Source organism: Tamandua tetradactyla, chromosome 7, assembly GCF_023851605.1.
Source record: "Tamandua tetradactyla isolate mTamTet1 chromosome 7, mTamTet1.pri, whole genome shotgun sequence".
NCBI classification, from domain to species: Eukaryota; Metazoa; Chordata; class Mammalia; order Pilosa; family Myrmecophagidae; genus Tamandua; species Tamandua tetradactyla.
In genome coordinates, this window is record NC_135333.1 from 39,640,275 (window position 1) to 39,666,932 (window position 26,658).

Consider the following 26,658-nt stretch of genomic DNA (forward strand, 5'->3'; position numbering starts at 1 on the left):
AATTCTTAAGGCACAAAATGCCTTCTGTAGTTGCCTGCAACAGTGAGTACTATTCAAAAGCACTTCATTACTTCAGGAGACTACTTCTTGGTTGGCACTTGGGCCCAAAACAGTCTTTAAAAAGACCACCAGCACCTACCTGAACAAAATTTTTTTAATCCATTTTGAAATGGAAATGAAGTCCTATTGAAAATTCTGCATTTCCTACCCTTAACACTAAGTGGAGAAATCAATTGTCACTTCAGAAAGTCTGTGTTTTTCAATTATTTCCTTCTTAACACAAATTATTTAGAAAGATTTAAGTTGCTTTGGGGCAAGCATTTAATTTTACCACTAATTTTTTGGGGGGGTTTCTAACATTGCAGACTGGAGACATCTGAAGTTAAAATATTTTTTATTTATTTTTTATTTATATTTTCAATATTAATACAGTTATTCTGAAATAATTTCCATAAAACCCAGATTCAACAACTTAACCACTTTATAACAAGTATATTTAAAAACCAAGAGGTTCCCTTTTTTAAAGATTACTTAAAGGTGCAATACCAGGCAAAACCAGAGTGAAGGTGAGGCAGAATTAGATAATTTTCTGACTAGCTTGTTTAAAGGTGGAAGTTAAATTATGGCACAAAATTGTCATGGGAAACATTCTCTCCCGGAGTAAGGCTTTAACATTTCTTAACTGCATATAGCCTCTTTGGCTATAAAACTTCAGAATTCTCAAGAGCTGTTTGAACATTTGAGTGAGAACTGAACAATGATAATTTGACCTATCTGGGGCTGTCCTGTTTGCTTAAAAGAGCACTCTGGTTAGTTCCTAGTGGGACTGTCGGTGTCTCTTGCTGCTTTCTCGGCCTTCAGTGTCTGGATACTGAGAGAGATCTAGGGTCAAAACTCGGCTGAACATGCAATCATCACGCTAAAATGAGAGAAGACAGTTTAACATTAGTTTCCTTACTGAGGGAAGAGTTCTTAGATATAAACTTAGGGCCATTAGAAATCTGGGTTTTTGCATTTATTTAAAAAGGAACCTTCATTTAACCACCTACAAAGGTATCAATTATTGGCATTTATATCAGTTTTGTTTTTTTTTTAATTAGATTAAAAAAAATGAGCATTTCCATTTTCCTCACGTAGCATAACTCCAGGCAGAGGTCCCCTACTATTCTGTAGGTACAAGTTTTTTTTTTTTTAATCTTCACTTAAAGGAAAACTCAGTAAGTAAAACCTAACTATACAAAAACCGAATGACTTGAATTAGTTGCTCAGGTAAGCTCAGGTAATTATTTTGAATGGCTTAAGAAAGGTGTGTTTGAATTCTAAAAGTTACTATACAACTTGGAACTTCTATTAATTTTTTTTGTTTTTTTTCTTCTGATACTTTTGGAAAACAAATGGCACCTTTTCAGTTCTTTCACAATGCATTTGTTTTGCCTTACAACATTGAAACATTGCAGAAATAGGAAATACAATGTGTAAATTAATGTGTACTACTGTTTCACAAACCAAACTATTATATCTACTGTTTTACAATTTAAAATTTGCTTCTTTCACTTAAAATGTACCTTAAATCTCTATTGCTGTCATAGAAAAACATCTAAGTAGTTATTTGTAAATCTTATTTGAGTAAAAATCATTTAAGCCTGTATTTATCAATTGCAGAAATCAAACTGTATCGAAAGACTCCATTTGGAACTAATAATTATAAAAGGAAAGATCTGCCACTCTCAGGAAATAAAGAAGATTTTAAGGTAGCTGGTACTCTCCCCTTTTTAGTTAGCTTTACCTCTGGATAGATGCCTATTAATGCATCAGCTTTGGAATAGAACTCCTCTTTTAGGGAAATGATTATCATCTGAAACTGTTCTTGTGTCTGCTCTTTGATGTAACTTGAAACCTAGGAGGAAAGGAAAAGTACACATTTCACCAGAAAAAAAAGGCCTGGTTTCAGGCTCTGGAGACAGTAATCCCACATGTCTTTGAGTGCCATTTTAGGAGAGAAGGTACCAACTTGCCTTTCAGGTAATTCGCTAAATCTATCTTAACCACAGAAATGGGTTAGATTTCAAAATAAAAGGGAAGTAAAAATGATAAACCTTGTTGTACTAGTCAGGATTCTCTAGAGAAACAGAACCAACAGGAGAGATCTGTTAATATAAGATTGATAAAACTGTCCATGCCACTGTGAGGATGCAGAGTCCAAAATCCACAGGGCAGACCATAAGGCTGGCAACTCCAATGAAGGGTCACAATAAGCTCCACAGGAAAGGCTGACTGGCTGAAGAAGCATTGAAAATTCTCTCTTCTCCTTTAAGCTTTCAACTGATTGGATCAAATCTAACTGATTGTATTCTCTGGTTTGCAGAAGACACACCCTTAGTTGATCATAGATATAATCAACCACACATTAAATCAACTGATGATTTAATAAGCCAACCTTCTGGTTTATTAACCAGCCACTTGAAATACCCTTGCAGTAATCATTAGGCCAACGCTTGCGTGAACAGACAACTGGCACCATCAACTGGCCAAGTTGATGCCAGAACCTAACCATCTCAATCTACCCCTTATCAATTTGGCAGCTATACATATCACCTTAAATCATGTTTAACCTCTAAACAGAACACAATAACAGAAATGTTTCACCTAGCAACATTCAACTGTCTTGCATACAACTGGAAATGCACTACATCTTTCCAGAATAAGTTCTTAAGTAACATTCACTCTTAAACTTCATATCCTATGACTTAAGTACTCTAACATGGAGAAAACAAGATCTTTGTTTTATGTACAAATACAATATATTCATAACAAAACAAAGAGAAAATATTCATACATCATAGTCCTCGTTTCTGTAACTGGTTATATGGTCATAGTTCATATTTATCACTAACTTCTTCCAATACCATTCTCTAATAACTTTACCCTCAGCAAGCACCTCGGATGGCCATGGTTCTTTGCTTGGTGGGGTGACTCAAACATTCATTCCTGAAGTTTCTGGGCCATTGATAATCCTGCCTGGATTGGGGTTGTTGCAGTTTTCCTTTGACTTTTAATCACAGGGCATAGTAGTATTCAGACGCCCTAGAGGATTGCATGCATTCCAAGTAAACTCTTCTTTATTTCCACTGTAGCTGCAGTTTTATTTCCCCTTGATAGTCAGGATCAGTCACCCCAGACAGTACAGCAATCCCTTCCTTGCCTGTTGATTCAGAGGCAAGAGAAGCCTTAAGAGGCCAGGTAGCAATCTTAACTTTCAGTACAAGGGAATCATTGTTGAGTCTCCTGGTAGAAGCATTCCTCCTTTTGGTACTAAGACCTGTAGACCAACAGAGCTTAAGATTTCAGGGACAGGAAGCAAACATTTTTTTAGTGGATCACTAAGGGTGATAGTGAGTGGTGCCATTCCCATTTCCACCCCTTGATTCCTGGACCCGTGAATCCTGGCTATGGGAAAAACAGCCTCATACAGTAGACGCTGATTCAGAGCATACACAGCCGTAGCCCTGCAAAGTACTGCCACCTACTTCATACCATAATTGGGTCTTCAAAAGGCCATTCCACCGTTCTATCAACTCAGCTGCCTCTGGATGATGGGGAACATTGTAAGACCAGAGAATTCCATGAGCATGTGACCATTTCCACATTTCATTTGCTGTAAGGTGGGTTCCTTGATTAGAAGCAGTGCTGTATAGAATACCATGATGGTAAAAAAGGCATTCTGTAAGTCCACAGAGGGTAGTTTTTGCAGAAGGACTGTGTGCAGGGAAGGCACACTCATATTCAGAGTATGTCTATTCCAGTTAGAACAAATTGTTGTGTCTTCCTTGATAGAAGTTGTCCAATGTAATCAACCTACCACCAGGTAGCAGGCTGATCACCTCGGGGAATAGTGTCATATAGGGGACTAAATGTGGGTCTCTGCTTCTGGCAAATCAGGCACTCAGCAGGGGCCATAACCAGGTCAGCTTTGGTGAGTGGAAGTCCATGTTGCTGAGCTCATGCATAACCCCTATCCCTACCATCATGCCATCATACCATCATGGCAGGAGGGGCTGGGGAAAGAGGATGACTTGTATCTATAGAATGGGTCATCTTAACCACTTGGTTATTAAAATCTTCCTCTGCTAAAGGGACCATTCACATGGGACACAACTATCTTCATGTTTTTTGCCGAGAAATGTCTATCTACCATACCTCTTCCCCAGACCTCTTTGTCACCAATTTCCAAATATGTTCCTTCCAAGTCCCTGACTATCCAGCCAAACCATTAGCAACAACCCATGAGTCAGCACACAAACGTATCTCTGGCCAGTTCTCCTACAAGCAAAATGAACAACCAGGTACACTGCTTGAACTTCCACCCACTGTGAGGATTTCCCCCTCACCACTGTCCCTAAGGATATCCCAGAAAGGGTGGTACCTGCATATTGTGCAGAACCATCTGTAAACAAGGCCCGAGTGTTCTCTCCCTCAGTCAACTGACTGTAAGGAACTTTCCAAGAGGCCATATCCCTGGGCTGGGAAACAGAAGGTAATGTGGCAGAAGTGGGGGCCATGGGCACTTGGGCCACTTTCTCATGTAATTTAGTCGTGCCTAGAGGACCTGATCGAGCCCTATGTCTTATATACCATTTCCATCTTATGATGGAGTGCTGCTGTAAATGCCCAACTTTATGAGTGGGTGGGTCAGACAATATCCAGATCATGATAGGCAACTCAGGTCTCATGGTAACTTGGTGGCCCAAGGTTAAGCACTCAGTTTCTACTAAGGCCCAGTAGCAGGCCAAAAGCTGTTTCTCAAAAGGAGAGTAGTTATCTGCAGCAGGTGGTAAGGCTTTACTCCAAAATCTCAAGGGCCTGCATTGTGATTATCCTATAGGGGCCTGCCAAAGGATCCAGAAAGCATCTCTATTTGCAACTGACACTTTCCAGTACTAATGGAGTTGCTGAATCATATGGCCAAAATGGCTGAGCATCTTGCACAGAGCTTCCTCTTGTTCTTGTCCCCACTCAAAACCAGCAGCTTTTCTGGTTGCTTGGTAAATTGGCCAAAGTAGCACATGCAAATGAGGAATATGTTGTCTCCAAAATCCAAAGAGGTCAACCAGGCATTGTGCCTCTTTTTTGGCCATAGGAGGGGCCGGATGCAACAGCTTATATTTCACCTTAGAAGGGATATCTCAACATTCCCCACACGACTGGACACCTAGAAATTTCACTGAGGTGGAAGACCCCTGTATTTTTGTTGGATGTATCTCCCATCCGGAGACATGCAAATGCTTTACCAATAAATCTAGAGTAGTTGCTACTTCTATTCACTACATCCAATCAACACGATATCATCAATATTACAGATCAATGTGATGTCTTATGGGAGGGAGAAATGATTAAGGTCCCTGCAGACAAGATTATGACAGGGCTGGAGAGGTGATATACCCTTGAGGTAGGACTGTGAAGGTTTACTGCTGGCCTTGCCAGCCGAATGCAAACTGTTACTAGTGGTCTTTACTAACAGCTATTGAGAAAAAAGCATCTTCTAGATCAATAGCTGCATACCGGGTACCAGGGTATATGTTCCATCTCTGGAACAGCGGCTGCAATTGGAGTCACTACCTGATTAAGTTTGTGGTAGTCCACTGTCATCCTCTGAGATCCATCTGTTTTTTGCACAGGACAAATAGGAGAGTTGAATGGGGATGTGGCAAGAATCACCATCCCTGCATCCTTCAAGTTCTTAAGAGAGGCACTAATCTCTGCAATCCTTCCAGGGATATGGTCTTACTTCAGATTCACTATTTTGCTAGGTAGGGGCAGTTCTAGTGGCTTCCACTTGACTTTTCTTCCCATAAGAGCCCTCACTCCACAAGTCAGAGAACCAGTGTGGGGATTCTGCCAGTTGCTGAATATGTAAATTCCAATTATGCATTCTGGAACTAGAGAAATGACCATAGAATGGTTCCAGGGACCCATTGGACCCACTATGAGATGGACCTGAGCTAAAACTCCATTGATCACCTGACCTCCATAAGCCACTACTTTGGTGGAGCAGAGTGAGGTTTTGGGTCTCCTGGAATTAGTGTTACTTCTGAGCCAATGTCTAATAAATCCCAAAAATGTCTGATTACTTTCTTTTCCCCAATGTACAGTCACTCTGGTAAAAGGCCAGAGGTCTCCTTAGGAAAGGCTGGGAGGAAGGTACAGTATAAATTCTGGGCAGTGGAACAGGATCCTTCTGCAAGGGTACCTGGCCTTCCCCTCATTCAAAGGGCTCTGGGTCTGTAAACTGTTTCAAGTCTGGGAATTGATTTAGGGGCTGTGACTCTCCATTTTTTAAAAAATTTTTTATTAATTAAAAAAAATTACAAGAAAGAAACACAAACATTCCCAACACATGCTCATTCCACTCTACACATACACTCAGCAATTCACAATATCATCACATAGTTGCATATTCATCATCATCATCATTTCTCAGAACATTTGCATCGATTTAGAAAAAGAAATAAAAAGACAACAGAAAAACAAAACAAAAACAGAAAAAAAAATTTTTACATACCATATCCCTTACCCCTCCCTTTCATTGATCACTAGATTCTCCATTTTTAAATTCAAGTTAGACTTCTGCTCAGCTTAGCTGTTGCCACATGGCTTCCGTCAACTCGAGATTTGATCATCCCCATTGTGTCTAAGGATTTTAGTTCAGTGATAGGAGTTCCCACAGTACTATCTCACCAACAGAGAAGGGTGACTACAGAGCTCTTCAGGGTGATGGAACTAGGCTCACAAATTTATTCCTCAAAGTCCTGGTAAAAGATGTGTCCTCTGGACATTCCTGGGGTATGTGAACAGGTCTTCCATGATAACATTCCAATTTTCCTTGAGTAATGGTTAGTACTTGTCTGACAAGACAACTGAGTTACCATTACCTGGCCAAGCTGGCACTGGAACTTAACCATCACACTCATAACCATCACACTCATTAAAGCCATGATCTAAGACTTTAAGAATATTTTTACTAACTAAAGCTCTAACTTAAGATATTATTGTATGGACATGCAATCAGTCTTCATAACCAGATAAAACAAAAAACTAGCATTTAGATATTTTATTAGTTGTTTTCAAAATCCATAATCAAGTCATATATCTGGTCATATATGAATTCAATGGCTTCTTCAGGAAGCTCAGTTCCAAAGAAAAGGGAATAAGAACAGACTAGACAGTGGGTAGAAATACCGTCTACTCAGAACTCAGAGAATGACAGAAGGAATTAGACTCCAACTATCAGTAGTTTGAAAAGATGCTTGTCAGCTCCCTAGGGCTCAGGGGGCCTGGATGGGTCTTATTCTGTGTGTCTCGTCCGACTGGCTACAAGTTACTAAGGACACAGGCTCTGGAAGCAAGCATGGCAGCTTCAGGTGGGGAATGATGAGATAAGAACGTAAATGCTCATGGCTAAGAGGCTGGATTCACAGATATAGGGAACTGTGGCACTGCAGGCCACTGTAGTAGCCTAAAAAAGGTCTTAAGACACTGACAGGATGAGAAAAGGAGTGAAGATGCACAGCTGCAAGGCATGCATTTGCGTGGAGAGTTACCTGTTATAAATTATCACAGGAAGGAGTGGGGGCTAGTTCATAGCTGTTCCTACTACATATTTGCTCTTTCTCAATTCAGTCATGGAGTGTTAGGAATATAAGTCTCATAGGGAAAGTGGAATTTAACACACGGGATTAACAAATGGGATGGACACTAACAGAAGGGAGTCTGAAGACTTAGTGCCAGGAGATGCCACCAACACGGATGTCTCCTCTTGCTAAGAAGACATGGACGCCATGTCTGCTGCTGAGAACAGAGGCAGTCCCCAAAGATGGATTTTCCCCTAACAAAGTATGGGATTTACAAGGCCAAAATTAACCTCTTCAGGGGAGAAATCTCCCAAGTGTTGGCATTTGGGACAGACATACCAAGATCTTTTCCTCCTCTATGTTTTCTTCCCAGCTACCATGAAGTTTATTGTTTTAGGCAGCTTACTGTAATGCAGATCTCGCCTGCCCTTTGTACTAGGTTCAGGGGACTGGGGATTTGTTTTCTAAATTTTCTAGTTGTGGAGCTGATATGATATTCTTGTGTATCCTGACTGTGATATGCTTGAAAATCAGGGCTCTACAGAGGTTTGGGCTAGACAAATCCAACCTGGGAAATGCTGAAAGACTATATTCATGCCATTAGAAGGTACTTTAGGCTGCAACTACAGTAAATTCCTTATTCTCCAATGTATTTCACATGTGAAGCTCAAGAGTAAGAAATCAGGGAAGTCAGCTTTGGTGGCTCAGACCTTTATTTGGGGCAGCACCTCAAAAATACATCTCCCAGGTACTCATTAACCAAGCTCACAAGACCAAGGTACAAACTTAATTCTCAAGAGTACCTTTCTTATTTTCCTCAGTCTCAAATATTTTTGAAAATGGGCTCTTTCACAATTACAGTACTTGGATAAATTTCAGTAAATAAAATTTGGGGGAGCCAAATTTTGAACTTTAATTCTTTTGGAATTTTATTTAGAGACATTATTTCTGGATGTTATTAAACAACCAATTTGACTGATGAGGCTACATACAACTGTCTGCCATGGGGCCTGCACTTTGGGATCCCTCAGCTCAAGTCTGGATTTGGGAAGGAAGGAGGTTGGGCAGTAGGAGTGCAGATACAGTATGGAAATGCTCACATGACTTGCTAGGTTGATTCCCTACCACTCACTGAGGGACTGGTCTCCAAAACCATGAGCAAAATCTATTACCTTGAATCATCTTGTTTTTAGATGACTTAAAACTTAGATTTAAAATGTGTTTTAATTTTAGTCAGCAATTATCATTGCTTGCCCCACATTTAGATTGTTTAGAGTAAACCACTGACTTTTCTGACTGCAACACGGTCCTTGAATTCTACTGAAAATTAAAAGCAGAAAGAAACTTACTTTGCCAATGTTGGTGTTGTCTAGGGCGGCATCCACTTCATCTAAAACAAAGAATGGAGCAGGCCGAAAGCTAGAACAAAATTACAAACAAGTTAAATTACAACTTTCTACTTGTTTTACCCAAGACATGAAGGAGAGGACTAACAGTAGTCACAATATATAGGACACATACTTTTGGATTCTTTCATCTAGGTCATTAATGACCTATAATCTGCTAAATCCCATGCTCAGTTATCAGTCCTCATTTTATCTGAATGATGCCAGTTGGATCTGGGGTTTGGGGGCTGGTCATTCTGCCTCCTGGAAGCACTCTGTTCACTGACTTCAAGGACACTGACTAGCCGCTACTTCCTCCTACCTGCCCGCTGCTCCTTCCAGGTCTCTCCTGTGGGTTCTTCCCATCTAACTTTGTAACACTGCTATGCCTCAGGCCTCTATCTCCACCATCTCATTAGCTTTCCTGGTGGTCTCATCTAGTCTCAAGTTTTCTACATACCAGCCACACACACATACCAATCACACACTGAAGGCTCCGGTGTCTCTCAGATTGTTCTGAGCTTTCTCTGGAACTCTCAAATCACATGTCCAAATGCTTATTTGACAATTCTATTTAGGTATCTAATAAATATCTCAAACTCATCCCAAAATGAACTTCATACTTGCTCCCTCTGTTATTCAATGCACATTTATTAAATGTTTGTGTGCAGGAGCTGCCGTAGACAGTGGAGATACAGCGGTGGACAAAATGGATAAAATTCGCAGCCTCAACGACTCCTTTCAGTTGGGATCTTCTCCAGCTCAAGTAATGGCAGCTCTTACAACTCTAGTTTGTTAGGCTCCAACCCATGGAGTCATCTCTGACTCCTTTTTCATCCCATACCCTATCTGTCAGCAAATTCTTCTTCCTTGACCTAAGCCACCATCTTTCACCTTGTTTGCCACAATAGTTTCCTAACCTCTGCCTGCCACTGCTTGCAGATAAGCAGGCCTGCTCTTACCTCAGGCCTTTGTACTTGCTGTTCCTCATGCCCACAACACTCTTCCTTCAGTTCTCCACATGTCTTGCTCCTTATTTCCTTCAAATCTTTGCTCAAATGTTATGTTCTCAAATAGGCCTCCTTGACTGCTCTTTTTTTTTTTTTTTAAAGGAAAGACAGAGAGAAGGAAGGAAGGATAGAAGGAAGGAAGGAAGGAAGAAAGGGAAACATCTCTAAACATTTTCTTGTTTTATTGTATTTTGTTTCTTTGTTTTTGTTACATGGGCTGGGGCCGGGAATCGAACCGAGGTCCTCCGGCATAGCAGGCAAGCACTTTGCCCGCTGAGCCACCGCGGCCCGCCCATTGACTGCTCTTTTTAACATTGCAAACCCTTCCCTGCCATTCATTATCTCCATCCTTGGCTTTTTCTTTTTCTCTATAGCACATTTTCTAAAAGTTCCTGTACTAGAGAATTCGTTTATTAATATACATTATTTATTATCTGTCTTCCCCAACTGAAACGAAATATTTTATTCATTTCATTTCATTGCTGAATCTCTACTGTCTATGGCAGTCCCGGCACACAGTAAACATTTAATAACTGTATGGTGAATAAATGGATGGGTGACACCTAGTAACAACCTTATTCTAAGTTTATTCAATACAGGTGTGTGGTTAGATTACTGTGACCTGCTTTTCCCTAAGCCTTCCTGTCTTAATGGTATTTTTTTCCTTCCTTCTTGAGACTTATAAAAACAGCTACAGAACTCTTATGCTTATCTTCCTGCTCTTGGAAATAGGGAGGCAGCAGCATCTATACCTTAGAGCTACATCTAGTGCTTTGACTGTTGAAAGCTCTAAATTGCCTTAATTTTAGCTCAGGCTTTGCTTCCTGATTTATTTTACAAACAGTATCACCACTATCATTAATGGAAATCAGTAAGTTAAAGATTTTTTTCTCAGAAGAAAAACTTTCCTTAGTTTTCTCTACTAACTATCCATCTTTCAGTATGGACTAGAAAAATAATGTTTTCTTTTCTTTTTGTTTCTTTGGGTTTATTGTTTTTGGCCTTAATGCAGCAACTGGCCATTCCAAATATTTTTTCTTCTTGCTTTTCTATTAAAGCCAGAATATTAATAGCAACTGATAATAATAGAAATAGAATAAAAATCGTCAAAGACTGAACTCATTTTTAGCCTTGCTGTCTAAATTGTCATTGGCCAAAAAGAGTAGTTTTGTACCATATTTGCAAAATACTAATAAAGACAAGTAGTTAATAGATCTCCTGTAGGAAGGTCCATTTGGTTTCTGCTCTGATGCAAGATGTAATTAAGTTCTGTCATGACCTTACCTGTGCACTGCAAACAGGAGAGCCAAGGCAGCCACACATTTTTCTCCTCCTGACAAGTTGTCCATTGGCATGAACCTCTTTCCTGGGGCCACACAATTATAGCTAATTCCCTCCAAATAAGGTTCTTCTGGGTTCTCCAGGCTAAGAAATGCCTGAAACACATGTTAATTATTTAGCCAATTCAGAGAGGCAACCTGTCTCTATTTTAACTTGGGATTGTGACAGAGTTTAAATGCAAAGTACTTTATTGGTTAAGTTTTTCTCAATTTTGATGGGAACACACCAGTGCTTATAGATAATGCATTGTAGTGTACAGGAGTCGGTGGGTAGAAGGAAAGGCATTCCAACGTATCCAAACATCAGGCCTTTCCACCAGACTGCCATCCAAACCCTGGCAGCCTAGTCCACAAGTCTTACAAAAACAACGCACATTCAATTCACTCACTGGTCCGTTCATTAAACATTTACTGACACCTGTTCTGGGTCAGGTACTTAAATACAGAAATGAATCCTGCCCTCATGGAATTAACAGGTTTATTTCAGTTTTACATATATAAGTTATTTTCAGTTGAAATTCTAAATATCTGATCCAGGATCATCTCTCAGTTATAAAGGAAGAATATGTGATAAAAGCAGGTAATTAAGGCCTGATTTGCATCTTTCTTCCAAATTTACTTCCAGAGATGTCTGCTCTGGATACTGCTAAAGATCTGGGGGAGCAGTTGCAGAAAGAAGACCATCATACAGAGGGACAGTCTGGACCTGGCCGAGCCAACTCCAAATACCCCAGATGAGCTGTTTCCCCCAAACTGTCTGCATTACCCTGACTTGACCATAGGCATCACTAAGTTTTGTAACATCAAATTAGTACCAGTCAACAAAATTTCAGAACTGAAGAGAACTCAAAAACCAAGTAATCTGACCTGCTCAGCTTTCAGATGAAGAAATAGGTCCAGAGAAGACTAGGGCTGGCTGTGCTGTGGAGGGAGTGGGACCCAGACACAGGCCTTATGATGCCAGCCTACAAGAAATGATGCTGCCCCTCAGTGAGTTACTCAGATTACAAGGGGGTAATTATTCATTTCCCACCAGGGAAAAAAACATCATCAATCACACAAAGTTCCCACGGGTATTTCTGGGAGTGAAAATACATACTTGGGCACTGTTGTTTCTGCAGAGCTTCTTGTAGATTTGATCAATTGCAACTGAGATGTGCTCAAAACACTGGCTGAAAAGATCATATCTCCTTTTTTTCACCTGTTCAAACTCTTGCCTACACATTCTGGCTTCCTTTCTGCTGGCCTCAAAAGCTAAGAGAGAATTAATATTCTTACTTAATTTTGGAGACCACTGAATGGCTTCTATTATTTAAACTTTAAAGTATAAAATATCTTAAAATTGGATTTTGAGTTTGGTTGTCTTGAGTAAATTTATCTTCAAAATACTTCAACTACTATTAATTTCAAGAATATGGCTCCTAAAATTGATGAGCCCTCTTTCTAATCAGGCTAATTGTAAAATAATAATGACAAGTTCTGACAGAGTATTTAATAGGCCTATTAAGCTGGTTTGGGAAAAATGTAAGTATATCTATTAAAAACTAACCAGTAAACCTGTTTTACAATGAAAGCCAAACACTTTTCAAAAAGGTAGCAACTACTTCTTTAGCACTAGAAGCACTCACTAATACAGGACAACAAAGGAAAATATATATACTAAAAACAAAAGTGCAATCTAAACTGGGATTGTTGGAAAGGGCTATAGACATTAAAAGACATAACACCCCTGAATACGATCTTAATTAAAGCTCAGTTTCACCATCAGTAGATTCTTGAAACTTGTCCCTGATAGTCTTTAAGTTCTCCAGGGCTCTTAAGTTTGGAGCAGCTGTCTTCATTAAAACATCTTCTTGGGATGCTATTTCTTGCAGCAGAAGCCTAAGGTGGGCCTCCACCTCTTTATCTGATTGTAGAGCCTATTAGTGGCAAAGAACAACAATGATAAGCATGCTTTTTAGATACCAACTGCTAACGTCAGGCCCTGCTCCTTCTCTGCATCCCTTCACTCCCTCCCTCGAAGCCCATGGTGCTGGTGTTGAACCTGCTGCTCTCCAGGAACATGTTGTACCTCATTAGTTATTAATCTGGCTAAGCAGCAATAATCCATATACCCTCCTTATTTCTTCAATCAATAAAAAATATTTATTGAGTATCTACTTTGTATTAGGCCCTGAAGACTCAATGAGGAGAAATACTCTGTCCTAGGTCTGACTGGGAGTCATATATAAATGGGCACTTAAAACAGTGTGGGAAAACAGGGCAAGCACCGGACACTACAGGGCAGAGGGGAGGGAATCAACCGATACGGAAGAGGAAATATTTATGCTGAAAGAGGAGTAGAACTAACCTGAGTGAAGAAGGAAAGAAAAAAGCATTTTAGGCATCTCCTTCCAGGAGAAATTTCTTGACCTCCCAAAATGGGTTAATTAATAGATGATACAGGTGATGTTTGAATTCAATGGGAACAAGAGGATTATTATTGGTGGGCCAAATGTATAACTTGGCTACCTTTTAAAAGTTCTTACCTCATACCTATACTAAAATAAATTTCACATGAATTAAACAGGTAAATGGGAAAAAGCCAGCATGAAATAACAGGAAGCAAACATGAAAAAACATTTACTTGGTAATGAGGGGGGAATGATTTCTAAATACAAAAGCAAAGGGAGAAGAGAGACACAGAAGCTAAAGACAGGGAAAGGCTACCCAATGAGGTTAACTTAAATGCAAGGGAATGGATAGAAGTGATGGTAACTAATTAGTGGGTTTATAAGTAACACTGCCATATTGAACATGAACATGATTGAAAGGATATGTACATAGTACCATGTAGCACACTGACTGAATTTACAATTATAAATAAGTTCTCATATGAACTATTTCAAAGGTTCGATAATGGACAAAGAGTCAACAATAGAGGGTTATTGAGGGAAAACTAAAAAATGCATGCTATGGCCAATAACTAACAGGAAGACATCAACGGTACCACAGCACTCCCAGGGGCAACCAATTAGGAGAGGTGGAGAACAAGTGATAAGGGGCTCTTTTTATTTGATATTTAGTGAGGCTGTATTTGTCAGATGTCTCTATGGACCAATGAAAATTGTCTAAATTTGAGAGTGCTGATGACTGTACAACCAAGTGAGGATACTGTAAGACATGGTTTGTTTATTTTGGACATTATCCATGATGCCCACTAGATAGAGGGTGCCAAAGTATACAATGACTGAGAACAGAAAGGTGCACTGTGATACATTTGTATGATGGAATATGATGTGGCTACAAAAAGGAAGAATGTCAAGAGGCACACAGTGAATCAAATAAACCTTGGGGACAATGCATTGTGCAAAATAAGCCAGAAACAAAAGAACAGATATGCCAAGGTCTCTTCTAGAAAATATAAGAAAATTGGAGCCTAGATTGTAAGATCTTAAAGCAGCCAGAGCTAGTCTGAAGGTAAGTGTACTTCTAAATTCTGAGACACTGAACTATATATGTATAAGCTGTTATTTTCTTGGAACTTTGAGTAACTCTGTGACACCTAAGACCCAGAAATAGAGTGTTACAGCCCTGAAAGTTGGCACAGCTATATACAATAACAGTTAAAGTAACCAAAAAATAATTCAGGCCTCAGTTAGAGATAAAATGAAGCCAATCTGGCTGGGACTAGGATAAATCAGAATACAGGGCAAAAGTGATAGCGTATATATTCTAGAGTTTCACCTATTATATGAAACCAAAAGCAGAGAGCTTTATTATATCTAGAACCTAAATTTTCTGTAACATACAATCAAAATCAACCTGTCTGTTCAGCTCCAACAACCCAAACTCCTGGAGTCTAGAATGGGAACGAGGCCTTATAATTCTGTATAGCTTAATATAGTACCCAGATATATCTCAGATTATGGTGGGCTAATAATTAAAAAATGGGACTATTAAAATTTCCCATCTGGGAAACCTCAAGTACCCTCTCAACCACTGGAGACTCCCAAGAAAATAGGCCATGCCCTTGATTTTGAGGCTTGCCCTTACAAAACTTATTTCTGTAGTGGAGAAGCTAAGACTACCTATAAGGAGGACTAAGAGCTTCTTCCAGAAATCCTCTTTTGTTGCTCAGATGTGGCCTTTCTCTCTTTAAGCCCAACTCTGCAAGGAAAATTATTACCCTCCTCCCTACATGGCACATGATATTCAGGGGTGAAAGTCTCCCTGACAAAGAGGGCGTGACTCTCAGGAATGAGTCTGGTGCTGGCATTGTGGAATTGACAAAGCCTTCCTGACCAAAAGGAGGGAAAGAATAATAAAATAAGGCATCAGTGCATAAGATGGATCAAATAGAGTCAAGAGGCTATTCTGGAGGTTACTCTTAAGTAAGCTTCTGTTAGATAGTGCTAATGTCACAGTTTGCTAAACCCCAAACTATATCACTCCTATTAACTCTTAAGAACACCTAGGGCTCTAATTGAGACCCGATAAAACTTTCATGCACTGAGTTTGCTTTCCTGGAACCTATAATTTCCAAAGGGTTCCTAGGCCAAATAAATCCTGAAACTCAGAGGAACCAGCCTCTCCAAGATTATCAACGAATTACATGTCCCCATTCTTTAGTGTCAACACCCCTTCTCAACATGAAAAAATCAGAATGGGCATTGCCTAAAGATCCCTATAGATTGGGAGAAGGATCAAAGGAGAAGGAAAAGTTATAATAGAGAAAATAGGATTTAACAATGAGTGTGACTGCTGAAATCACTATATTGCTATTCTAGCCTCCAGTGTTTTGGAGTAACTAGAAGGAAAACTCTGAAACAGTGCAATGATAACCCATAACAAACTCTGAAATCTGTTCTGTAACTACTTGTTGAGGAGTACTTTGAAAATTGTTGCTTTTTCTTTGTGTATATGTTATATTTCACAATAAAAATGTTAAAAAAGCAAGGGGAGAAACAATCAAATGGAAGACTACAAAAAAGACAAAAGGGGGTGCACAGGTAATTTAGTGGTTAGAATGCCCGACTTCCATGCGGGAGACCCGGGTTTGATTCCCAGACCATGCACCCCCCCCCCAAAAAAAAGACAAAAGCTGCTTTCTGATTGCCAAAAGACACCACAAATACAAAGAGCCCAATCACTTTAGTAAAATATATTAACAACATAACAAAATTAAAAGATGTGGTAGATACTGCTACTATACTCCATTCCCATTTCTCCCTTCCTAACAGAGCTAAGGTTTTTAAGCAGGTAGATTCATTTCTTCCTCAAGCACTCCAAGTACCTGAGGGGGTAAGCCTACTCAGTCTAAGGCTACGCTCACCCACCACCCCTCCCAGTGACTGATGCGAGAATGAACATAAAACCAATGCAGGCCACTGTGAGGACGGGACAATTGCTGGGGCTTTATGGGGATGACCTTCCTTTGATCTTAAAAGGCACGCTCTCTCTTCTGCTGAAGGTTGTGGTCATGACTACAAAACTAGGAATGGCAACTATCATTCTGCCTTCATTAGAGAACCAGCATGAGGATGAAGTCAAAATACAATGAAACAGATGGCCACAGGTATTACTGAGAAGCAGAGCCAGTGCTGGTAAATTAAAGTAACCAGGCAGCCTGTTCTGTGCAGTTGCAAAGGGTCTGCAGCACTCTGGGAAAAGAACCTTTGCTGACTAAGTCTACCATACTGGGAGACTGACAGCGCGAAGTCAGGATGTGGGAGCATGGGCCTACTTTGTTTACTGCAGGACTTCTCAAAGCCTTTCAAACATTTTTTCTTTTTTTAACGTTTTAAATTGTAGAAGATAACATATATATAAAGTAAAGAGAGAAAAAAGTAATAGTTTTCAAAGCACTCTTCAAGAAGTAGTTACAGGACAGATCCTCAGAGTTTGTCATGGACCACCATATCATCATTTCAGATTTTTCCTTCTAGCTGTTCCAGAACATTGGAGGCTAGCAGGAATAAATATTTTTTTATTATCACAATTGACTTTTTTTTGGTGAAAAATAACATACAAAAAAGCAATACATTTCAAAGCACAGCAGAACAATTAGTTGTAGACAGATTTCAGAGTTTAGTATGGGTTCCAATTAGACAATTTTAGGTTTTCACTTCTAGCTGCTCTAAGATATTAGAAGCTAACAGAAATATCAATGTAATGATTCAGCAATCATACTCATTTGTTAAACCCTACCTTCTCTGCGTAACTCCCCCATCACCTGTGATCTTTCTCCCACACTTGAGGGGTATCTGGGTTATGGCCATTCTAACTTTTTACTGTTGGAAGGGGCTATCAATAACAAGGGGTAGGGAGATGGAACTAGTTGATATTCTGGAAACGGGGGCCCCTCTAGGTTTCATGACTTATCTGGTCCAGGGACCCATCTGGAGGTTGTAGGTTTCTGGAAAGTTACCCTAGAGCATGGAACCTTTGTAGAATCTTATATACTGCCCTTAGGTGTTCTTTTTAGGATTGGCTGGGATGGTTTTGGTTGGGGTTTGGCAAGTTATGATAGGTAGCAATGTCTAACTGAAGTTTGTGTAAGAGCGACCTCCAGAGTAGCCTCTCGACTCTATTTGAACTCTCTCAGCCACTGATACCTTATTTGTTACACCTCTTTTCCCTCTTTTGGTCAGGATGGAATTGTTGATCCCATGGTGCTAGGGCCAGACTCATCCCTGGGAGTCATCTCCTACATAGCCAGGGAGACTTTCACCCTTAGACGTTATGTCCCATGTAGGGGGGAGGGCAATGATTTCACTTGCAGAGTTGGTCTTAGAGAGAGTGAGGCCACATCTGAGCAACAAAAAGGTCCTCTATAGGTAGGCTAAGCTTTTCCACTATCATAAGCTTCACAAGAGCAAGCCTCAAGATCAAGAGCTTGGTCTACTGATTTCGGTATCCCTAATGCTAGACACAGTATCAGACGTTTCCCTGGTGGTAAAGTTTAATAGTTCAGTATTTTTTCTCCCATCCCACAAGGAACTTTGCCAATACTTTTTCATTATCTGCTTAATATACTCTGGGATATATCCAGACATTACATTAAGCTATATAGGATTAAAGGCCCTCATTTTTATTCTGGGCTCTCTGTGTTTCAATTGTTTAAAGGAGCTATCTAGACAGGTTGAGTTAGATTACGTGCTATGGAAAATTTAGGTTCTGGACAAAATAAGCCTTTCTTCCTTTGGTCTCAAAGAGTGGGTGAGGTCCTAAGGTACAGACAATATCTTCTTACCCCTGTGTTCTGAATTACCTTAATCCTGGCCAAATCACCTTTCTTCTTATTTCTGAATACCAGGTTATACATATATAAAACAGCCTCTCAAAATCCAAAAATAATAATTACCATTCCAGACTAAATGTGACTGCCTTAACAGCTTACAATCTAGGCCCCTGTTATCTTATAAGCATTTTTTAAGTGAGCCCATACAATAATTGCTCTTTTGTTTCTGACTTGTTTTGCCTCATCAAATGTCCCACAGGTTTTCTCACAATGTTGCATGCCTCACAATTTTGTTCCTTTCTGTAGTGGCACAATATTTGATCCTATGTATCCACCATCATTCGTTAATCTACTTCTCAGTATATCTATAGCCACCTGCATTCATTAGGCATCATGCTTAATGTCCAAAGTCCAAAGTCCATCAACACTCTCAATTTTAGATAATTTCATTGTTCCCAAGAAAAATAACCAATAAACACACTCTCACCAAATAGGAAATCTAATCCTTCCCTTAACTCTTGCCCCTCCTCCCATAATTTACCCCGATGTTGCTATGGTACTACTGATATTTTCCTGTTGAACATATTCCATGGCATGCAACAGCAGTTTTCCCCCTATACCCTGAACTTAAACATTCCTTGACAAAGAATCATATCTTTGAAGTAGTTCATGTAAGAATTTATTTATATTGCAGTGTTAATTAGTGGGACCTATAGGGTCTATGCAACTCTTTTCAATCATGTTTACCTTCAATATGGTACTATTACTTATAGACCCATTAATGAACCACCTTCACTTCTATCTATTCCCTCACATTTGGGTTCAACCTCATCAGTTAACCATTCACCCATTTCTAGCTTCTATGTATCTCTAAATTCCCTATATTCTGTATTATAAGCCTCTGATTTTACCTTTACCATGGTCATAAAAGAGGAGTCATACAGTATCTTTTTGTGTCTGGCTTATCTCACTCAGCATTATGTCCTCAAGGCTCATCCATCCTGTCATGTGCTTCAGGACGTCATTTCGTCTTACTGCTGCATAATATCCCATCATATGTATATACCACATTTTGTTAATCCACTTGTCTGTTGATGGGCACTTGGATTATTTCCATCTTTTGGAGACTGTGATAGGTGTGTAAATATCTGTTTGTGTCATTGCTTTCAGCAATTCTGGATATATAACAAGCAGTGCTATTGCTAGGTCATAGGGCAACTTGATATTTAGTTTCCTAATGAACCACCAAACTGTCTTCCATAGCAGCTATACCATTATACATTCTCACCAGCAGTGCATAAGTGTCTCAATTACTCCACATTTGTAGCTTCCTGTTTGTTCAACAGCAGTCATTCTTATAGGTGTCAGGTGGTATCTCATTGTAGTCTTTATCTGTATTTCCCTTAAAGCTAATGAAAATGAACATCTCTTCATGTGCTTTTGAGGCATCTGTATTTGCTCTTCAGAAATAGCCTATTGATATCTTTAGCCCATTTTATAATTGGGTTCTTTGTTCTTTTGTTGTTGAGTTGTATGATTTCTTTATGCATCCAGGATATCAAACCTTTGTATGATGTGTGATTTCCAAATATTTTCTCCCATTAAGTTGGCTGCCTCTTTATCTTCTGAGGTGCATAAGCATTTGATTTTGAGGAGTTCCCATTTATCTATTTTTCTTTTGTGGCTTGTGCTTTGGGGGTAAAGTTTAGGAAGCTACCTTCTATTACTAGGTCTTGAAGATGTTTCCCTACATTTTCTTCTAGAAGCTCTATGGTGTTAGTTCTTACATGTAGATGTTTGATCCACTTTAAGTTAATTTTTGTATAGGGTGTGAGGTAAGGGTTCTCTTTCACTCTTTTGGCTATTCATAACCAGTTCTCCCATGCCCATTTATTGAAAAGACTATTTTGTCCCAGTATGGTGGATTTGGGGGCCTTATCAAAAATCAGTTGACCATAGATTTGGTGGTCTATTTCTGCACTCTTGATTTGATTCCATCAGTCAATACTTCTGTCTTTGTGCCAGTACCATGCTGTTTTGAACACCGTGGCTTTATAATAAGTTTTAAAATCAGGTGGTGTTAATCCTCCAACTTCATTCTTCTTTTTAAGTTTGCTTTTAGCTATTTGGGATCTCTTTCCCTTCTAGATGAATTTGGTTAACTAGCTTTTTCAAGTCTTCAAACTAGGTTGTTGGAATTTTGATTGGTACTGTGTTCAATCTGTAGATCAATTTGGGTAGAATCGACATCTTAACTATATTTAACTCACCTATTCATGAGCAGGGGATGTCTTTCCACCTATTTAGATCTTCTTTGGTTTCTTTTAGCAATATTACGTAGTCTTCTGTGTACAAGTCCTTTACATCCCTAGTTAAGTTCATAGTTAGGTACTTGATCCTTTTAGTTGCTATTCTGAATGGAAATTTTTCTTTAACTGACTCTTCAGTTAGGTCATTGCTTGTGTATAGAAACGTTACTGATTTTTGCACATTAATTTTATATCCTGCCACCTTGCTGAATTTGTTTATTAGCTCAAGTAACTTTGTTGTAGATTTCTCAGGATTTTCCTAGTATCATGTCAACTGCAAATAATCAAAGTTTTACTTCTTCCTTTCCAATTTGGATGCCTTTTCTTTTTCCTGCCTAATTGCTCTAGCTAGAATTTCTAGCACAATGTTGAATAGCAGTGGTGACAGAGGGCATCCTTGTCTCATTCCTGATCTTAGAGGGAAAGCTTACAGTCTCTCTCATTAAGTATGTTGCTGGCTGTGGGTTTTTCATACATGCCCTTCACATATTGAGGAAGTTACCTTTGATTCCTATCTTTTGAAATTTTTTTTTAATCAGAAAAGGATGTTGAATTTTGTCGAATGCTTTTTCAGGATCAATCAAGATGATCATGTGATTTTTCACTTTCAATTTGTTAATGTGCTCTATTACATTAATTAATTTTCTTGTGTTGAACCATCCTTCCATTCCTGGCATAAACCTCACTTGCTTTTTAATGTGTTGTTGATTTAGATTTTCTACTATTTTGTTGAGAATGTTTGCATCTATGTTCATTAAGGAGATTGGTCTGTAGTTTTTCTTTCTTGTAGCATCTTTACCCAGTTTTCGTATTAAAGTGATGTTAGCTTCATAAAATGAGTTAGGTAGTGTTCTTTTTTCCCCAATTTTTGGGAAAAGTTTTAGCAGGATTGGTGTTAACTGTTTTTGGAAGGTTTGATAAAATTCCCCTGTGAAGCCATCTCGCCCTGGGCTTTTCTTTGTAGGAAGATTCTTCATGACTGAATCTCTTTACTTGTGATTGGTTTGTTAAGCTCTTCTATTCCTTCCTGAGTCAGCATAGCTTGTTTGTGTGTTTCCAGGAATTTGTCCATTTCATCTAAGTTGTCTAGGTTGTTGGCATATAGCTGTTGGTTCATAGTATCATCTTATGATTCCTTCCATTTCTTCAGGGTCTGTATTAACAACCTCCCCCCCATTTCTGATTTTGTTTATTTGCATCTTCTCTCTTCTTTTGTCAGCCTTGCTAGTGGCCCATTGATTTTATTGATTTTCTCAAAGAACCAACTTTTGGTTTTATTGATTCTATTGTTTTTTTGTTGTTGTTGTTCTGCTATTCACTTAAAACTCTGCTTTAGTCTTTGTTATTTCTCTTCTTCTATTTGCTTTGGGGTTAATTTGCTGTTCTTTCTCAAGTTCTAGGTGAGCAGTTAAGTCCTTGATTTTTGGTCTTTCTTGTTTTTTTAACATAGGCATTTAGGACAATAAATTTCCCTCTCAGCACAGCCCTTGCTGCACCCCTTAAGTTCTGATAAGTTGCATTCTCATTTTTGTTCTTCTCCACATAGCTATTGCTTTCTCTAGCAATTTCTTCTTTGACCCATTGGTTGTTAAAGAGTGTGTTAATCTCCATATATTTGTAAAATTTTTTGTTCTTTGGTGGTTATTGATACCCAGAGTCATTCCATTGTGATCAGAGAAGGTGCTTTGAATAATTTGGATGTTTTTAAATTTATAAAGGCCTGTTTTGTGTCCCAGCATATGACCTATCCTGGAGAATGTTCTATAAACTCTAGAGAAGAATGTACATTCTGGTATTTTGGGGTGTAATGACCTATATATGTCTGTTACATTTAATTCATTTATCAAGTTGTTTAACTTCTCTATTTCCTTGTTGATCCTCTGTCTGGTTGTTCTATCTATAGAGGAGAGTGGTGCATTGAAGTCTCCTACTATTATTGTTGAAACGTTTATTGCTCCCTTCAGTTTTGCCAGTAGCTGTCTCAGGTACTTTGGAGCTCCTTGATTTGGAACATAAACATTTATGATTGTTATTTCTTCTTGGTGAGTTGTTCCTTTTATTAATATATAGTGTCCTTCTTCATCTCGTATGTCTTTACATTTAAAATTTATTTTGTCCAGTATTAGCATAGCTACTCCTGCTTTCTTTTGGTCACAACTTGTGTGGAACATCTTTTTCCATCCTTTCACTATCAATCTATTTGTATTCTTGTGTCTAAGATGAGTTCCTTGTAAGCAGCATATATCTGGATTATATTTCTTAATCCATTCTGCCAATGTGTATCTTTTACTTGGTAAATTTAGTCCATTAACATTCGAAGTTATTACTGAAAAGGTGTTTCTTGAATGTATCAGCTTATCCTTTGGATTTTGTTTGTCAGATCTATATATTCTTTTTCTTCTATCTCTTTTTACCCTTTACATTATTCTTACTGGTACTCTTCAATTCTGTGCCCTCCTCCAGACCTCCTTCTCCTGCTTTCTTTTTTCAACTGGCAGAACTCCCTTTAGTATTTCTTGTAGGGATGGTCTCTTGTTGACAAATTCTTTCAGGATTTGTTTATCTGTGAAAATTTTGATCTATCCCTCAGGTTTTTGCTTTTTTGGGGGGGGGTGGTGGTGGTGCAAAGTCTGGGAATTGAACCTGGGTTTCCTATGTCAGAGGCAAGCATTCTATCACTGAACCACCTGTGCAACCAGGGCCTCCCTATGTGGTGTCACTTGCACCCTGGAATCACTGTCCTAGTTGCCTTCCCGTCCTTTCTCTCTCCCCCAGTCTTTTTTTTTTTTAATTAAAAAAAATTACAAGAAACAAACATTCCCAACACATACACTCAGCAATTCACAGTATCATCACAGAGTTGCATATTCATTATCATGATCATTTCCCAGAACATTAGCATCAATTCAGAAAAAGAAATAAAAAGACAACAGAAAAATATAACAAACAGAAAAAAAAATTTTACAGGCTATACCCCTTATTGATTCCTTTCATTGATCACTAGCATTTCAAACTAAATCTATTTTAACATTTGTTCCCCCTATTATTTATTTTTATTCCATATGTTCCTCTCATCTGTTGACAAGGTAGATAAAAGGAGCTTCAGACACAAGGTTTTCACAATCACACAGTCACATTGTGAAAGCTGTATCATTACACAATCATCTTCAAGAAACATGGCTACTGGAACACAGCTCTACATTTTCAGGCAGTTCCCTCCAGCCTCTCCATTACATCTTGGATAACAAGGTGATATCTACTTAATGCATAAGAATAACCTCCAGAATAACCTCTTGACTCCGTTTGGAATCTCTCAGCCATTGACACTTTGTCTCATTTCACTCTTCCCCCTTTTGGTCGAGAAGGTTTTCTCAATCCCTTGATACTGGGTATTAGCTCATTCTAGAGTTTTTCTCAACCCCTTGATGCTGAATCTCAGCTCATTCTGGGATTTCTGTCCCACGCTGCCAGGAAGATCCACACCCCTGGTAGTCATGTCCCACGTAGACAGAGGGAGGGTGGTGAGTCTGCTTGCTGTGTTGGCTGGAGAGAGAGGCCACATCTGAGCAATAAAAGGTTCTCTTGGGGGTGACTCTTAGGCTTAATTTTAAGTAGGCTTGACCTATCCCCTGTGGGGTTAAGTTTCATATGAACAAACCCCAAGACTGGGGGCTCAGCCTACAGCTTTGGTTGTCCACACTGCTTGCGAGAATATCAAGAATTCAACTTGGGGAAGTTCAGTTTTCCCCCATTCTCAACATTCCCCAGAGGGGACTTTGCAAATACTTTTCCACTCACTGATCAAATCACTCTTGGATTCATCAGGGCATCACTTGGACAAACCAACAAAATCTCATGTCCTGTACAAAGTTCCATGTACTTAAGGTGTTCAATCAACTAGCTACAGAAGTTATATTAGGAGATGCACTAGTCAAAGTATAGATTTGTACCAAATAAACATTTTTTGCTTTAGTCTCACACATTAGTTGAAATTTTAAATACTAAGTACCATCTATTTTCAGCACACTGCAGTAATGACATTCTTTTGTTCTTCCTCATGCAAAAACATTTTTTAAATTTGTACATTTAGTCACTATCATTATACACTCTAGGCATTCCTAGATTACACCATCTCAATCTTTATTGTCTATCTTTCTTTGTGATTTCATTCATGCCCCAGCCCTCCTCCCTCTATCATTCTCATATGCAGCTTCGTTCAGTGTTTTAACATAATTGTATTACAGTTAGGTAATATTGTGCTGTCCATTTCTGAGTTTTTATATTCAGTCCTGTTGCACAATCTGTATCCCTTCAGCTCCAATTACCCAATATCTTACCCCATTTCTATCTCCTGATGGTCTCTGTTACCAAGGAAATATTCCAAGTTTATTCACTAATGTCAGTTCATACCAGTGAGACCATACAGCATTTGTCCTTTTGTTTCTGGCTAATCACACTCAGCATAATGTCCTTAAGGTCCATTCATGTTGTTACATACTTCATGACTTTATTCTGTCTTACAGCTGCATAATATTCCATCTTATGTAAATGTCACAGTTTGTTTAGCCTACTGTCTGTTGATGGACATTTTGGCTGTTTCCATCTCTTGGTAATTGCTAATAATGCTGCTATAAACATTGGTGTGTAAATGTCCATTTGTGTCCTTGGCCTCGTGTCCTTTGAGTAGAGACAGCATATAGATGGGTCCTGTTTTTTAATCCATTCTGCCAGACTATGTCTTTTGATTGGAGAGTTTAATCCATTAACATTCAGTGTTATTACTGCATGGGTAGTACTTTCTTCTACTATTTTGCCTTCTGGGTTTTATATGTCATATCTAATTTTCCCTCTTTTTACCTTTACTCATAGTCTTCCTTTCTACACTCTTCTCCACACCTCTCTCTTCTGTCTTCGTATCTGTCTCTAGTGTTTCCTTTAGTATTTCTTGCAGAGCTGGTCTCTTGGTCACAAATTCTCTCAGTGATTTTTTGTCTGAAAATGTTTTAATTTCTCCCTCATTTTTGAAGGACAATTTTGCTGGATATAGAATTCTTGGTTGGCAGTTTTTCTCTTTTAATAATTTAAATATATTATCCCACTGTCTTCTCGCCTCCATGGTTTCTGCTGAGAGATCTGCGCATAGTCTTATTGGGCTTCCCTTGTATGCGATGGATTGCTTTTCTCTTGCTGCTTTCAAGATCCTCTCTTTCTCTTTGACCTCTGACATTCTGATAATTAAATGTCTTGGAGTATGTCTATTTGGATCTATTCTCTTTGGGGTACGCTGCACTTCTTGGATCTGTAATTTTAAGTCTTTCATAAGAGTTGGGAAATTTTCAGTAATAATTTTCTTCATTAGTTTTTCTCCTTCTTTTCCCTTCTCTTCTTCTTCTGGGACACCCACAACATGTATATTCATGTGCTTCATATTGCTTTCAATTCCCCGAGTGACTGCTCATATTTTTCCATTTTTTTTCCTATGGTTTCTGTTTCTTGTCGGATTTCAGATGTTCTGTCCTCCAGTTCAGAAATCCTATGTTCTGTCTCTCAAAATCTACCATTGTAGGTTTCCATTGTTTTTTTTATCTCTTCTACTGTGTCTTTCACTCCCATAAGTTCTGTGATTTGTTTTTTCAGACGTTCACTTTCTTCTCTTTGTTCTTTCCTTGCCTTCTTTATATACTCCCTCAGTTCATTGATTTGATGAGGTTTTCCATGTCTGTTCGTACATTCTGAATTAATTGTTTCAGCTCCTGTATGTCAT

At 38.9% G+C, this 26,658-nt stretch overlaps 1 protein-coding gene across 2 annotated transcripts in view; it reads right to left on the minus strand.

The window, feature by feature from the left end:
- Window positions 1-432: 432 nt before the first annotated feature.
- Window positions 433-26,658, minus strand: part of SMC1B (structural maintenance of chromosomes 1B) — a 161,015-nt gene continuing 134,789 nt past the window's right edge. For both annotated transcript variants that reach the window (XM_077169162.1, XM_077169161.1), the window contains 6 exons: window positions 13,126-13,282; window positions 12,463-12,617; window positions 11,308-11,459; window positions 8,978-9,047; window positions 1,787-1,897; window positions 433-919 (listed from right to left, as the gene is read on the minus strand). In XM_077169162.1, coding sequence (XP_077025277.1) covers window positions 818-919; window positions 1,787-1,897; window positions 8,978-9,047; window positions 11,308-11,459; window positions 12,463-12,617; window positions 13,126-13,282 — 747 coding nt within the window. In that variant the 3' untranslated portion in view covers window positions 433-817. The remainder of the gene's footprint in view (window positions 920-1,786; window positions 1,898-8,977; window positions 9,048-11,307; window positions 11,460-12,462; window positions 12,618-13,125; window positions 13,283-26,658) is intronic.